The sequence below is a fragment of the Centropristis striata genome, chromosome 13 (genome assembly GCF_030273125.1).
Source record: "Centropristis striata isolate RG_2023a ecotype Rhode Island chromosome 13, C.striata_1.0, whole genome shotgun sequence".
Taxonomy (NCBI): domain Eukaryota; kingdom Metazoa; phylum Chordata; class Actinopteri; order Perciformes; family Serranidae; genus Centropristis; species Centropristis striata.
In genome coordinates this window covers 14233063-14249983 of record NC_081529.1, presented here as the reverse complement: position 1 = coordinate 14249983, position 16921 = coordinate 14233063, and the positions used below count along the sequence as shown (strand labels likewise).

The 16921-nt window shown below is 39.2% G+C and overlaps 1 protein-coding gene across 1 annotated transcript; it reads right to left on the bottom strand.

Moving 5' to 3' along the window:
• Positions 1-1439: 1439 nt before the first annotated feature.
• LOC131983110 (NACHT, LRR and PYD domains-containing protein 12-like) lies at positions 1440-13134 on the bottom strand. Its single transcript, XM_059347713.1, has 10 exons — positions 12855-13134; positions 12610-12699; positions 7534-9385; positions 6289-6462; positions 5845-5906; positions 5523-5658; positions 4622-4795; positions 4337-4510; positions 4171-4217; positions 1440-3297 (listed from the first exon to the last, which is right to left on the bottom strand). Exons 1-10 carry the CDS (start codon positions 13132-13134, stop codon positions 2774-2776), a joined length of 3513 nt encoding a protein of 1170 aa, XP_059203696.1. The 3' UTR covers positions 1440-2773.
• Positions 13135-16921: the final 3787 nt, after the last annotated feature.

The following is a 16921-nucleotide window of genomic DNA, read 5'->3' as shown; positions in this document are numbered from 1 at the left end:
TAGCCTTCTTCAACTTATGAAAGAGATCTGTGAATAAAAAACCCAAAAAGCATATCTCATATCATCAACACAACTTTTGAATTTTCATTAATATTTTAAAGCATAATGTTGAACACAATAAATGAGGGGTCATGTTATTAACAGTGGTGGAATGTAACTAAGTACATTTACTCAAGTACTGTACTTAAGTACAATTTTGAGGTACTTGTACTTTTTATTTCCATTTCAAGTATTTCCATGTAACTTTATACTTTTACTTCACTAGATTTTGAGGCAAATATTGTACTTTTTACTCGATTACATTTAGCTGACAGCTTTAGTTACTTTTGAGGTTGAGGTTCAATATAAGAAACATAACACATTTAAGTGATTAGACTTTTCTAAATGAAACCTTATAACAGTATATTAAGTAGTTAAAATGAGCCCTACCTTGAGCAAATTAAAACACTGCTTACAGAAAAGCATATAAAACAGTCTGAGTGACTCCCTTCTGCATAACGAGTATTTTTACTTTTGATACTTTAAGTATATTTTGATGCTGGTACATTTGTACTTTTACTTCAGTAAGTTTTGAATGCAGGACTTTACTTGTAGTGGAGTAATTTCACAGTGTGGTATTAGTACTTTTACTTAAGTAAGCGGTCTGAATACTTCTTCTACCACTGGTCTGGTATTAAGCTTTAGAACTATTGTGCTTTTCAGATGACAACACATGTCATTTGGTATGACAAGTTGTTTGTGAATCGTGATGACTGATGCAGCCACGAAAACAACAATTTTGGAGGCCTTCTATTGGCTTTGCCTGACAACATGAGAACATTGTTAGCAGACATGTCTGCAGTCCTTACTTTACTTTAACACTGAGGAGTCACAACTAGACTTTCTGTCGCATGTCTTTTAGCATCGTAAGACTAAGCTCTAATATCCTTCTTTTTGTAATATCTTTCAATCAAATAAGTCAGAGTTTAGGGCAAAATTTAGCAATAGACTTTGTGAAGGCACTCTAACCTTAAATCTGCACCTCTTTTATTCGGCCACTAGATGGCGGCAGTGTAATTCAGCCAAAGACTGACTTCTCAGCAGTCTGGACTTTTTCTTTTTTTTTTTTTTTTCATTAATTGACATTGAATTGATATTATAGAAAATATCATCAGTAGTAAAAGTATTTAAAGTCTATCTATCTATCCATCCATCCATCCATCCATCTATCTGTAACACTCTGCGTTGTGTAAATTGACGCTCAGACCAGATTTCCTGTTGGAGGCGATCTCCGTTTATTCTGACAGCCTGACAGATACAATAAACAAAACAATCCCCAGTTAGTCCTGACCTCAACTTCAGCTCCTCTCCCATTAATAGTGACAAAAAGGGCAAAATCTCAAATGAACAAAACATACCTGACAGATACAATAAACAAAACAATCCCCAGTTAGTCCTGCCCTCAACTTCAGCTCCTCTCCCATTAATAGTGACAAAAAGGGCAAAATCTCAAATGAACAAAACATACCTGACAGATACAATAAACAAAACAATCCCCAGTCAGTTCTGCCCTCAACTTCAGCTCCTGCGCAAATGTACAAAAGTGTATTATAGAACATTTAAACATAACGGTCTATTTAAGATTAACGAACATACACAGGAAAAAAAATGCAAAGGCAAATATTGTACTTTTTACTCCACTACATTCAGCTGACAGCTGTACTTTTTAGGTCAAGATTTAAAATGAAAAACATTTAAAGTGATTAGACTTTTTTTTTTAATTAAATCTTACAACAGGATATTAAGTATTTAAAGAGCCCTGTCTTTACTAAATTAAAACACTACTTACATAAATGCATCAATACAAATAATGTAATAATATATTTAGAATAAATAAAACAATCTGAGTGGGGTCATTCTAAAGAGTACTTCTACTTTTGATACTTCAAGTACATTTTGATGCTAATACTTTTGTATTTTTACTTCAGTAAGTTTTGAATGCAGGACTTTCACTTGTAGTGGACTAATTAAACAATAAACAGTGTGGTATTAGTAATTTTACTGAAGTAATGGATCTGAATATGTCTTCTGCCGCTGTAACAGATATGGGTGTTTCTTTATGTATTTAACTTCTCATAGATAATGCTACAGAGCTTTTCACAAAACAAACAGAACAAATCAAAGAAATGAACATGGCAGAAAACAGTAAAACAGACAAAAGTTAAAAATATTTGGCAAGTGCAGCATGTAAAACATATAAAGATACTAGGTATAAAATGAAAATTATTTATAGGCTATTGGGAGAGATTGATTAAAAGAAGAAAGCGATTTGGCATGATACCCGGGTTGGCAAAAATAAGTCTGGCAGCAGTGATTTCTGGTGAAGCACCTGCATAGAATTGCAGTAGTCCAGTTGTGAATGAATAAAGATGGTCTGACATCTTCATCTTTAAAACTCCAAACTGCTAATTAATATGGGGGATTTAAGTCAATTTTAAAGGATTGAGAAAATAGCACTCTTGGTGAATGTGATTGGGCCTAAATTAATTTACTAAATAGTTTAAACTGTGCTGTTTTACGTATTATAACTGTGTCTTGTTTCGCATATAAAGTGGATAGTATATACTCACTAATTTGTAGTGTGTGGCTGCTGTATATTTTTCTCCCTTAATTGGCTGTGTTTAATGTTGGAACAATGTTTATGCTGCCTTCTTAGGTCACTCTTGGAAAAGAGATTTTAACCTCAATGAGACTTTTACCTAGACATCTATAGAATACTATGTAACTCCTGCCATTAACACAATAATGCAAATGAATATGTGCCGAGAACCATCAATGCAGGATAGAGGGGTTCAGTGAACGTGGTGTTGAAGGTGCAGAGGTGGATCAGTGTGTCAGAGGACACTCTGTAGAAGGACAGAGAACCAGCAGGATAGTCCACATACACTGCTACCCTGTTGGACCTGAGGGAGGATGTTGGAGACGTGACTGTGGCCTTTCCGTTGTGCCAAGCAGTGTTTTTGTTGCAGTCTAAACACCAGGACTTGTCGTTCCACCCGAGCAGAGAGTTGTCCTCCCGTCCTTTCCTGTGGATTCCTCTGTACGTCACTCCAATATATGTTGGTCCTTTCCACTCCACTTCCCAGTAACAACACCCAGTCACACCCTCTGTACACAGAACCTGGTACCTGTATTCAAACCTCTCAGGGTGATTGGGATATGGCTGCTCCTTTCTTACATTTGTCACCTGTCTGCCACCGTTGGACAAGTGGAGCTTCTTTTGTGCTGTGTTCAAGTCTAGAGTGAGTTCACAGGCATCTGCCAGGAGGACAAGAGATACAGTTTGGACCTCAGAAGCAACATAATCCACAGAGACTAGTTATTTCAGGATTGCATTTTCCCTTTAATCATAAACGTTTGATTTCTGTGAAGAGGCAGGGTTGGAGGGTCTATGGGACTCTTCCTGTCTCTCTGCTGAAAGTCCATAGACATACAGTGTAAAACTTACAGAATATCTTTATATGCTGAAGGGGCCATAGCAGCTCTAAAAGGCTGCACTTGGGCACAGTGACACTTTGAGTTAAATGCTAACATTAGCATGCTAGCGTGTTCACAGTAAAGACATTAACATGCCGATTGTGAATGTCAATATCAAAGAAAATAACCTTCATAGCTTTCTGCCAGAAAGACCGAGTTCTACATTGTTAAAACTACAGTTTAACTCAGAAAAACTAAAACATTGAAACCATTTATATAAAAGTTGAATGTCAATCGTAAAAAAAAAAACTAAAAAAAAACTACAGTTTATTTTAAACCTGTAATGAGGAAATCAGGAGTGACAGGCACCATGCATTGACAACAGATATAACAAATATTCCTGTGGTACAAGTGACCATGGATCACTGAATAAGGGAGAAAATATTATCCATTACACGGTTTAGCCAATCAGGGACAGCAAAGGCAAATATATGCATTATAAAAATAATTCATAGATGTAGTATTCACACTCTACAAGCAATTTAGAGTCTCCAATTTAATAGAAGCTGCAATGTCGTATGTAGTGACACAGGGAGAAATTGCAAACTCCACACAGAAGTGCTAACCCGTACATCACACCCCATGATGAGCTCCAACAGACACTGAGGTTTACTCAGCTTCATCAGGGAATGCAGAGGTGGGAAAAGTACTTACATTTCCTGTGCCCAGGCAAGATCCTGAACTCTCCGCAATGATCAACACTGTAGCAGAAAAAGAGATGACATTATGATCACTTCTGCCTGTTTTTGACAGAAACCAATCCACTTTATTTTGGGGGTTCTGCTGTAAGAATGATTATCAGCTTATGTACTGTTGTTACCAGAGAGTCTCCAGTCTCCACTGTGGATCCTCCAGGCGAGCAGAGAGCAGCTGCACCCCTGAGTCTCCTGGATGGTTGTAGCTCAGGTCCAGCTCTCTCAGATGGGAGGGGTTGGAGCTCAGAGCTGAGGCCAGAGAAGCACAACCTTCACCTGTGACCTGACAGCCTGACAACCTGTTGAGAGTACATGCTAAATCCTCCTTGGACCACTTTCATGCTAGCATGTTGGAATTAAGGTGTGATTATTAAGTATATATGTAAAAGCACAGGTCCACGATTACTGACCTTAGTGTTTCCAGTCCACAATTTAGACTTCCCAGTCCATAAGAGAGTAAACTCACTCCTGAATCCTGAAGGTCGTTGCTACTTAGGTCCAGTTTTTTCAGACTGGAGGACTTAGATCTGAGAACTGAGGCCAGATGTTCACAGTCTCTCTTCGACAGGTTACACCATCTGAGACTGAGGAAAATTTAATGGTAACATTTCTTAAATTTGAGATCAGTGTGTTCCAACCTAATACCTTTTAGGCTGGGTTGAGACTAGGGGTTTGCCATATCGTATCTTTCACAATAATAATGGTCTATTTTTTCTATGCATGTTCGTTTTATATGCATACCTCGATAATGGCAACAATCCTACTTTGTGATATAGTGACGTCAAATCATTGCATTCAAAACTTACTGAAGTTAAACTGCAAAAGTAGCAGCAACAAAGTGTACTTAAAGTAACAAAAGTTAAAGTACTCGTTACTCATTAAGCAGCATTGTACTGTCATCAAGGTAACTGCTCATTTTAACTGCTTTCTATACTTTTATGTAGTTTAATTTATTTTAAAAAATGAATCATGTTTTTTATGTTAAGTCTTGCTGTGAAGAGTTACTGAAGCTTAATTTTGTGGAGCAAAATATACAATATTTGCCTTTAAAATGTAGCAGTATTATTATTTTGCACCTTTTTTTGGAAACTGTTGAGATTTGGACTTTAAACTACGATTTAGATTCATGGTTGATTTTTATTTTGTTGTAAAATTATTATTTATTTAGACCCGAAAATATTTTTTTTAAATATATGTTTTCTAGATATTTTTCAGTATTTTGTCATATTGTCAAGAATATCGTTATTGCAACAGTATCCTGAAATATCCTGATTCTTTTAGGGCCATATAGCCCAGTCCTAGTGAACTTACCTGAGGGTTTCCAGTCTGCAATGGGGATTCTCCAATCCAACACAGACCCACTTTAGACCTGCGTCCTGTAGGTTGTTGTTACTCAGCTCCAGCTTTCTTAGACTGCAATATTGCCCCACATTGTGACAATGAGCTTCTGTTGGTTCCACAGATCTGGGTCTGAGGAATTGTCCAACATTATTTGTTAGGTTATGATCATGGGGTTGTTTGACTAGATTCAGAAACTTTCTGTTGTTTGGAGAGTTCCCTAAAACTTCCATCTTCGCATTTGAAAGATTTATGTAAGCATGGATCCGGTCCATCTCTGTCTGATGGAAGCAGCCAGAGCTCAGGGTAGAGGCCAAAGAAGCACATCCTCCCTCTGTGATGTCACAGCTTGACAACCTGCAGGTGGCACTGTGTCATTAATTCATTCTGTACTTTAACCATGATTTTTGAGTTTTCTCTTTATTGCAACATCAACGAGCAAGGGTACATCAATTAGTTGATTAAATATGTATTAAATCTGGTATCTTATAAAACACATGCAAACCCAGGGCATACTGTGTAGATAACAGAAAGCATCCTTAAGAGTTTCTTGAGATTTTTTCCAGAGGCTAAACTGCGAATGTCAAAGGTATGCTTTCTTTTGTGTAAACTGGATTACTATGGGGAGCAATCAGTTTAGCCACTTCTATTAATACACTTTACAAATATAAGCAGAGTTTACCATTTTCTTAACAGATACAATTCTGCACATCTTTTTAATGGGTTCAGGTATACTTACTTCAGATTTTCCAGTCCACAGTTTGGACTCTGCAGCCCACGACAGAGCAGCTTCATTCCTAAATCCTGCAGGCTGTTGTTACTCATGTCCAGTTCTGTCAGACTGGAGGAGCGCAAGCTGAGTACCGAGGCCAGAGCTTCACAAGATAGGTGTGAGAGCTCGCATTGGTCTAGTCTGGAATAAGAAAGTTATTCTCTTTTAAGATCATATATTATATCATAAAAAGTACTCTCCAGATGTAAAATGTGGAAAGTCGACATCTCATGAGAAATTGATAATTACCTAATGAATGTACATCACTGATATCGAACATATTGACAGCAGGGCTAACCCTAACTTCCCAGTTTGGAAAACATAGACTCAGAGCCAGCTAATGGGCAGGAGCTGACATATGTTGGATGTGTTGGACTGGAACAAAACAACATCTTGCTGTGTTATTACCATTACCAAGGCAGAACTCCTTGTTGAGGTAGTTATTTTGTGTGGTTTAGTGCAGTTGTAGTGAACCTTAGGTTGAAACTTGTATATAAGTCCGGTACCACATACAATAGGCACGTTTCCATTAGGTACTTTTCCCTCTATTGAGCCACTATGGGTGTGGCTTGGGAGAGAGGATCCACCCAAGATCCGCCCAACTTCACTGCTTAGCGACTCAGAAAGCACCTTTCTGAGTCGCTACTGAGCCGCTACTGACTAGTCAATGCTGATTGGATAAGGTAGACGCGGCGGTTTTGCGCATGTGTAATTCATTTGCAGACTGGTGCAAACTGGATGCTGAGGAGTTAACATCTCCTGCTCTGACTGCAGCTTGGAGAGACGGCTGCGGGAGGACTGGGCCGCTTGTGAGTGCTTTGGGACGGCGCCTGCTACTCGTTAAGAAGAGTAGGAACGAGTCTCCGAAAGTCTCCAGTAACACCAAAAACAGTCACTAGATTTGTCGTTAGTCTTTTTTTTTTAAATAGCTAGAGGGATCTGAAAAGTCGCTAAATATAGCGACAAAGTTGCTAAGTTGGCAAAACTGCCTGCCACGTTGGTCTGTTGTCACATTCAAACTCCGTTGGTTAGCCGTTACCTGTATGGGAACAGAGGCCGAGGGTACTAACTAGTGGTCGTAGCCAAAACACTCTGCTGCTTTCCAAAAAGTACTCAAAAAGTACTCAGTGGAAACATGCCTATTGTGTACCTTTTACAGATTCCTCAATATATTGTGAATGCATAGATTCATACAAATATAATAGTACTTACAGTGCAGTTGTAGAGGCTTTGACCAATGGCAACATTCTCATAAGAACTGCCTCTGATTTGGAGTATTTCTTCAGGTCAAATACATCCAGGTCTTTTTCTGATGACAGTAAGATGAAGACCAGGGCTGACCACTGAGCCGGAGAGAGACTGGCTGTGGAGAGGCTTCCTGTTCTCAGGTAACACTGGACCTCATCCACTAGAGAACTGTCCTTCAGTTCACCTAGACAGTGGAAGAGGTTAATGCACCTCTCTGGGGAGGGATTCTCCCTGATCATCTTTTTGATATACTTCACCAGCTTCTGGTTGGTCTCTGTGCTGCTATCTGTTTGCTTCAGGAGGCCTTGTAAGAGATCGCAGTTTGACTTTAAAGAAAGGCCCAAGAGGAAGCGGAGGAACAAGTCGAGGTGGCCATTTTTACTCTGTAGGGCTTTGTCCACAGCTTTCATACAGATCTCAGTCCCAGATGCTTTTCTGAAAAACATCTTTAAATGTTGGAAAAGTGTTTGCGGTTTACCCAGCACATCCTTCTTGTCATTTAAAAGTGACAGGACCACGAAAACAGCTGCTAAAAACTCATGAATGCTCAGATGCACGAAGCAAAACATCTTGTTTTCGTTCAGCCCATCGTCTTCCTTAAAGATCTGTGTGAACACACCGGAGTACACTGATGCTTCATTAAGATGAATGCCACTATTGTTCAAGTCTGTCTCATAGAAGATCAGATTACCGCTCTGTAACTGGTGAAAAGCCAGCTTTGCAAGTGACTTGATGATCTTGGTGTTCCAATTTGTGTCATACTTCAGGGCAGTCTGCTTTATCTGAAACACAAGGAATTTTGTATACATCTCAGTCAGAGTTTGAGGAATTTCTTTTCTCTCATCTTCTCCTGCGATTTGCTTCAGAACTGAAGCGGTGATCCAGCAGAAGACCGGGATGCGGCACATGACGTGGAGGGTTTGTGATTTCCTGATGTGGGAGATGATTCTGCCGGCCTGCTCCTCATCTCTGAATCTCTTCCTGAAGTACTCTTCCTTCTGTGGGTCAGTGAACCCTCTGACCTCTGTTACTATGTCAACACACTCAGGGGGGATCTGATTGGCTGCTGCGGGTCGTGTGGTTATCCAGAGGCGAGCAGAAGGGAGTAGTTTCCCCTGGATGAGGTGTGCCAGCAGATCATTCACCAGCAGTGGTTCATCAATAGAATGTTCTTCCTCGTCACTGAAGTCGAGCTGAAGGCGGCTTTCGTCCAGCCCATCAAGCACAAACAGAAGTTTGAATTTACTCTTGTCATAGTTAGTGTTTCCTGAAGCCTGTAGTTTTGTGAAGATGTAATTAAGAGCCTCCTCTTCTATATCTTTGGTTTCCTTGATGCATTTGTGAATGAGCTCAGCAAAACGAAACTTTCTGCCCTTCAGTAAATTCAGCTGGCGGAAGTTGAAGGGGAACGTGAGATGCACATCTTGATTGGCTCTTCCTTCAGCCCAGTCCAGGATAAATTTGTAAACAAGGAATGTTTTGCCGATTCCTGCAATCCCGCTGGTCAGGACTGTTCTTACTGGTGTGTTTTCTCCAGAGGGGTGTTTGAAAATGTTGTTATGCTGAATAGATCTCGCCATTTCTTCCGGTTTTCTTGATACCATCTCAATGTGCCTGACCTCATGCTGCATGTTGACATCTACATCATACCCATCTATGATGAAGAGCTCCGTGTATATATCATCCAGAAGTTTCTTGTCCTTCATCTTTGATGACCCCTCTGGTATGCACATGAACTTGTTCTGGAGGTTTGACTGGAGCATGCATTGGTATGATGTGATGGATCTTGGAGGCGTTGGCCTCAGCACCAGCAAATCTGTACAGAATAAAGTCACATTCTTCAGTGTAGCAGGGCTGTACATCACCTGGATTATGTTTTTTTGGTCACCAAAATACCTGGTTTTGATTTGGGAAAGGTTATGCTTTGGCTACTGACCATTTCATTATATCCTGATCTGTGCTTCAAGTCAGTTGAAATTAACTAATTAGCTAACTTTCTCAATATTGAACCAAAATGGCAGTTTTCCATGAACCCTGAGCAAGTGCAAACATAACCATAACAACCTCTATCATGTTTTAATGGCCACTGGTGGATTTTGTAGTTGTTTAAAACAAATGAAGTTGCCAGTAAACATTACTTATAGATTCAGTGAAATGTTTCCGTTTTATGCATTTTAAAGTGTGGCGTGATGTTACCTGTAGGTGCACTTTTTACTTACAAATGTATTTTATTTTATAACTAGAAAATTTCCTCTGGGGAAATTTTGAAAGGGCCACAGGGGCTACTGCCGGTGTGTGTGTGTGTGTGTGTGTGTGTGTGTGTAATTAAAATCACATAAAGTTACTGTGTGTGTGTGTGTGTGTGTGCGTGCATGCGTGCGTGCGCGTATGAGGGGCATTTTATGCCAGCACACTATACTAAAACGCGTGTACAGCGCCTATGCGATGACATCAAACGTCTAACGTGCGCGTGTAAATTCCATTCACTTTCAATGGACAGACAGGCGTCACGTAGGCGTCACGCAGACGCTGTACACGCGTTGTTGCACATACGCCTACGTGACGGCTGCGTGACGGGTGAACTACGCCTCAAATACGTGACATGAAGACCCGCGTGACTGTTAAGTACAATTCTACATAGGCGTACAGACACGCGTATTGCGAGTACACCAGATAACATGGGTGACGGGTGAAAAGTGCCACTAGCGAACTTAGTGGACGCCTGTGTGTGTGTGTAACGCGTGTAAGCCTATAACAGTTCAGCTGTTACACAGAGTCTCAGCTTCATATGGTATTGTTTATAAGAAAGCACAACTTATAGATGAAGAGAAAGACTATCTCGTACGTACCAGATAAACTTAACGTTTTTCCGGCCAAAACCGGAGGCTTAATTAGCCTGTTTTAGGAGTGAAAGTCAGCAAAATGCAGCTTAAACAAAATGTTTTACCTCATTAGTTAACTACGAATGTCTGTAAAACATAATGGGACTGTGCATAAGTGCCGAATTGGGTTAAACAGTGTAGATATAAGGTCCGATGGAATCATATTGTGAACGGACTGCTGTCCACATGGCTACTGAATATTCATTAGATAGGTCCGCATGGCTACTTAATATTCAGGGGTGACAGCGATTACGGCTTCTGCAGGCAGGTAAACCTACCTAATTACAGCTGGTGCGTAATGAACTGTGTGTCCGCGCGCGAAGCTGGGAACTGGCTGTGAGCGTTGCACTTTACTATTAGCCTACTATTTTTAAGTAGCTGAAATTATTTTAATTATCCCTTCCACCCTTGCTATCATTAAATATCAATTCGATATCATTCAAACCTAGAGAGAGAGAGAGAGAGAGAGAGAGATTTCGTTAACAAGAAAATAAAAGCTGGCCTGAAAATAATAGAAATATCCTGACAGCTCTGTGGGGGCTTGGAGTTCATCTGTAAGTTGTGCTTTCTTATAAACAATACCATATGAAGCTGAGACTCTGTGTAACAGCTGAACTGTTACACAGAGTAACACACTGTTAACGTACACGCGTTACACACACACAGGCGTCCACTACGTTCGCTCGTGGCACTTTTCACCCGTCACCCATGTCATCTGGTGTACTCGCAATACGCGTGTCTGTAAGCACGCCTATTAATCAGACTTTATGCTGGCACAGGCGACGTGTTTTAGGCATTTAAGTATAGTGTGCTGGCATAAAATACCCCTCATAGTGCGCGTGCGTGCGTGTGTTTGAAGCATGTGTATGCATGTGTGAAGAGTGTGCGTGCTTACGCACATGTGTGTGTGTGTGTGTGTGTGTGTGTATCTGTAACTGTAATCACATCAAAGATCAAAGGCAATCAGATCAAAGCAATCGTCCGGAAGAAAAGCGAAAAGCGTCCGGAAGAGGAATAAGAAAAAATCCACAGTATAACAGTAGTGCTCGGGGCAAAGCTATTGCTGTATGGGACCAGTGCTCGGTGCGATTGCCCCGAGGCCCTAATTATATACATAATTTTGTAGGAGACATGTTTGAATGGGCACCCCTTTTCTAGCTAGCAGCTGAAAATGAAACTAGAAAAAACATTTGAATCCCAATAACATATCACTGATCTGTTACACTAGTATTGTTAGACACTGTTTAAAAAATAAATTAAATTAAGCATTTTTGTAGACCAACCAGAAGTAGCATTACCATGGGGTCTATTGAGAATTTGGCTATGGGAGTTATGCATTGGATTTTAGAGCCTTGCAGAAAATAAGCTCTGCGGCAAACACATGTTTCTGATGCTTACGCGTTTTGCCCAGCAGGATAATCTTCACAAATGAACACCACTTTTATTATGTTTGAAGCATTAATGCAGCTGACAGAAGTAAAAAGCTAACCTTATGCTTTAGCTAACTACACCACGGTTACATGACTTCTATGTCACTACCGACAGTCTCTGGTAAGCTAACCAGCAGTTTTGACTAGCTAGCAAAACCGTAGCTTATTAAAACATTGGCCAATTAAAAATAATGTTCTCCATGATTTGTCTCTGCACCATCCATGCCAGCTCTTAATATTATGAATCTAAAAACAATTTAGCAGAAGTTCGAGATGTCTTAAAGTTTAAGTTCACCACTTAGATTCATCAGTCCAAAGACAAACAAATTAGAGTGAGAGGGCATACATATGGACTACTCATAACACCCCCAGTGTGGATGCAGACTGGAGATTCTAGACCTGAGTGAATTATGCTGATGTTTTACGGGCCAGAGTTTTTACTATTGCTGGGCTTACTTGTTAAAGTAATGGCTTTTCAGCTTTCATTAGGGAAAATGTTGTTGACTCTGTAAAAACATGACAGGCCTGTCGTGTCTTTACTGGATATGAGCAGATGACAATATGCTTGTGACTATAACATGACCATGATTTTGGTACAGAATGTATGTATCCAATCCAGGGGCTAAAAATGCCTCTCTAGTTACAGGCACGATGCTGCTTCTGCTTTTGTTAGAGGTAACAATGCATGAAATCATTAGTGCTCTAACAGTAAAATTTAATAGCTTCACCTTCAGCCTGAGCACCAGGCTTGGGAGGGTGAGGAGCTGCCTGTGCCTGTTGAATGTTCTCTGGAGTTTCTCCAACATCAGTGGCATCCTCTGAAGGAGACAAGCAGAGATATAAAGAGAGAGAGGATAAAAAGGATGGAAATCCAGGAACTGAACCAAAGTGCCAATTAATGTTCTCCAATGTAAATTGAAGGTGTAAAAGATTTGATATACTTCATTTCATTCCAAAACTGTATCAGACTTACCGTTGAATGCAGAAACACTTTCAGAAAAATGCTCCACTAAATCATTCCTGTTGATCTTCTTCAGAACTTCCACTGTGATCTGCAGAGCACCAGGAAGGCTGTAGATTTGCACTATCTGATCCACAGTGTCATGCCTGTTGGCCTCCTCCAGCCGGCTCTTTGGAATAGCCGGGAAGCCTTCTACAATGTCAGCCTGCTTCAGGAGCCACTGGAAGTGCTTGAACTCCTCATTTCCCAAGTCCTGCAGAACTCTGAGGAGGAGCTCCACTTGTGACGCCATCAGTGCTCCCTGCACAAATGAAAGAACGGTTTGATAATCAGTCATAGAACCTCAGCTTTTAATTGATTGTGTAGCAACAGAACAGGCATGCGCTGAAGAAGGAATATCACATGATTGGTGGACGCATGGCATGTTTGTTGATACATCCGAAAATTAGAGGTGTGAATCCCCAGAGGCCCAACGATACAATATTTTCTTTTTTTAAGCATTTTGCGATATGATGAATATTGCAATACTGTATATTGCAATTTAACTGTTTAACTGTATTTTTTGTCCACAAAATTAAATTCAATCAAGAATTGTTTTGTCAAATACGAGAAAATTCTCAGTCTATTCATCTCACTTCAGTCTTTTTATTTCTCCACAATGAGAGTCAAACCCACAGACTGACCAACAAAGTATTCAGTCAAACTGAACTGAACTGATATCAAACATGTATGGACGACAACTGCAGCATTTTCTCAAACTTTCCACAACTTTAAGTTTCACTGCTCTGAATTTTTTGTTGTTGAATGAAACATAAAAAAGCGTCTAACTTTAAAAAAACAAAATCGTTGAAAATAGTGACGGCACAACAGTCGTTGGAATGCTAAATATCGATACTTGGCGGCCATGAATCAATATAATATTGCCACACAAAATATCGCAATACTATGCTGTATCGATATTTACCTTACCTTTACTGAAAATGTCATAGCATAGCATAGATGCTGTGATCGTAGGTGTTGTGGGCGTTTGTAGGATAACACACAAAAAATGGTGCAAGGCCAAGGCTTCAATTTGTGCCCTAGACCCCATGCCCACTGCCCTGGTTAAGGCATGTTTTCCTATCATAGCAGTGTTGGAAAGTAACTAAGTACATTTACTCAAGTACTGTAATTAAGTACAATTTTGAGGTTTGAGGTTTTTACTTCTACTTCACTAAATTTGAGGCAAATATTGTACTTTTTACTCCACTACATTCAGCTGACAGCTGTACTTTTTAGGTCAAGATTTAAAATGAAAAACATTTAAAGTGATTAGACTTTTTTTTTAAATTAAATCTTACAACAGGATATTAAGTATTTAAAGAGCCCTGTCTTTACTAAATTAAAACACTACTTACATAAATGCATCAATACAAATAATGTAATAATATATTTAGAATATATAAAACAATCTGAGTGGGTCCACTCTGCTTAAAGAGTACTTTTACTTTTGATACTTTAAGTACATTTTGATGCTGATACTTTTGTACTTTTACTTGTAGTGGAGTAATTTCACAGTGTGGTATTAGTATTTTTACTTAAGTAAGGGATGTGAATACTGAATACTTCCACCACTGCATCCTGTGCATCATAGCCAACATCATCAACTCCTCCCTTGAATCTGGCACGCTCCCTTCCAGTTTCTATCACAACAACTACTGTCCATTCTCCAACCTTCCTTTCCTGAGCAAAATCTTGGAAAGAGCAGTTGCCGCCCAACTTGCTTGTTCTGAACAATTGATGATGTAGGGTAGAAATAGTACTAGTCCGTCCATTGATATTCCTGTGGCTTTCTGTTCTGATTGCTGAATCTCTACTGCCTGCTACCCAACGGTGCACTGCTGCTGTGTGGTTTCCACCACAGTTACAACATTTAACCACATCCTTGTCAGTGTCCTGACAAGGATGTGTCCATCAGTGTCCATATAAGCATGTTCTGCTCCACATCTTCCGCATACTTTTTTTCCCTGTACATACATGGGCAGTGTGACCATATCACTGACATTTATAGCATCTTATCAGAGGAGCAATATAAACTCTTATATTAAAGCTCACATAACCCACCATCACTTCTCCAGGAAGCACCTCATCATTGAAATGTAGCATTACAGACTCACTGTCAACTTTCTTCTTGCTTTGGAAAGCCTGTGAAGGTCTTGTTCCTGTGAGTGTCCCTCCTCTCATTTCTTTTCTTCCAGTGGTGGAAAAAGTATTCAGATCCCTTTCTTAAGTAAAAAATACTAATTCCACTCTGAAATAACTCCACTATAAGTAAAGTCCTGCATTCAAAACTTACTCAAGTAAAAGTACAAAAGTATCAGCATCAAAATGTACTTAAAGTATCAAACGTAAAAGTACTCGTTATGCAGAATGTCTCCACTCAGATTGTTTTATATATTATTACATTATTTGCATTGATGCTTTTATGTGAGCAGTGTTTTAATTTTGTTAAGATAAGGCTCATTTAAATACTTAATATACTGTTGTGAGGTTTAATTTTTTTTAAAAACACTTTAAATTGATCATGGTTTTTATGTAAAATCTCGACCTGAAAAGTAACTAAAGCTGTCAGATAAATGTAGTGGAGTAGAAGTGTAAAGTTACATAAAATGGAAATACTCAAGTTAGTTAGTTAGTTAGTTAGTTAGTTAGTCAGTCAGTTATATTGGGACTGTTTGGTAATTGTTTTACAGACTGTGATTTCTGATCAGATTAAGGTCCATGTACATGATTCACTCTTTGATTACTGGCTTAAAAAATAGTCAAAAGGATATTATTCTCCTATCATCTGTTCTGCAAAATAACGAACTCTAACATCAACATTGATGTGAGGTCCTTCTTTTTATCAGGCTATATGACTATACCAGTGTTACACTTAATTTCAATAGCCTTTTAGCATTGCCCCAGTTTACCTGAACCACGCCTTCCCAAATTACCAAAAATGTCCACATCTTCTAAATAAAACATCATTTTTAAACAATATATATTTATTTTGGTACACTATTATTAAGTCATACACTTATCTATGTAGTTTATATCTACTATACATTAGTTATTCAAATTTCATACCCTTATATCAAAATCAAGGCATACATGTATGTCATTTCCTCTACCATGTCCTTGTGGGGGTCAACTTCCTGTTTGATGCTGACCACTCCCCTTCGAGTGATATTACAGGAATTATGTCATGTGACTTTGGTCACATGCTGCAAGCTGTCAGCACCAATTGCTTTGAAATCAACTTTTCAGGGCACAAGTAAAATGCTGTTCTTATGTTGTTCCAATATATCTGAATTCACCCATTCTCATACCCCACCTTAAACTTCAGAATTAACTCTTTCACCATCACCTTTTTCCTGGCAATTTGCCTATAAGGATGAAGATCCTTTATAATGTCCATTTTCCTGACAGTATCTGGCGAGCTCCTTCCCGTCTGCCATCTTCTACTACTTAAATCTGGCAATGCACCTATTACGCCATTTTGTTCTTTCAAATGAATCATTCGCAAATGAACAATCACTAAGACAAATGCAAATGTTACATTTTTAGTTGATCTGGAAAATCAATTTGAGTCTTATTCATTCTTGAGAATAAACTCTATTGCCTTCAACTCTGACTGGCAACAGGGAAGTTCTTTGGGTTTGTTTAGTAAATCTCTTCTGATCGTGGCTGAATGTTGGAGATGCCCACAGGCCTACACAAGACCGTTATTCTCTGTGGCAGTTCGGACAGATTAGGCCAACATTTTCATCAGCTTCATCCAGCGCTTTTATTTTATCACTTAACCAAACAGGAAATGGGTATAAATGACCAAATATTGAATGTAATGAAATAAAAACAAGATGCACTGTAACAAATTGCTGTAAGAAAACAGCCAAACTGTGACAGTAACATACTTTTTTCCATTAAAAAGGTATTATACTGTAGAAAACAATGCATTCCAGGCAATATTTGTAGGTAGTTGACTGTTTCCCATAAAATACTGTAATATACCATAAATAGCATTGCATTCTGGGAGTTATGGTAGAATCAACACCATC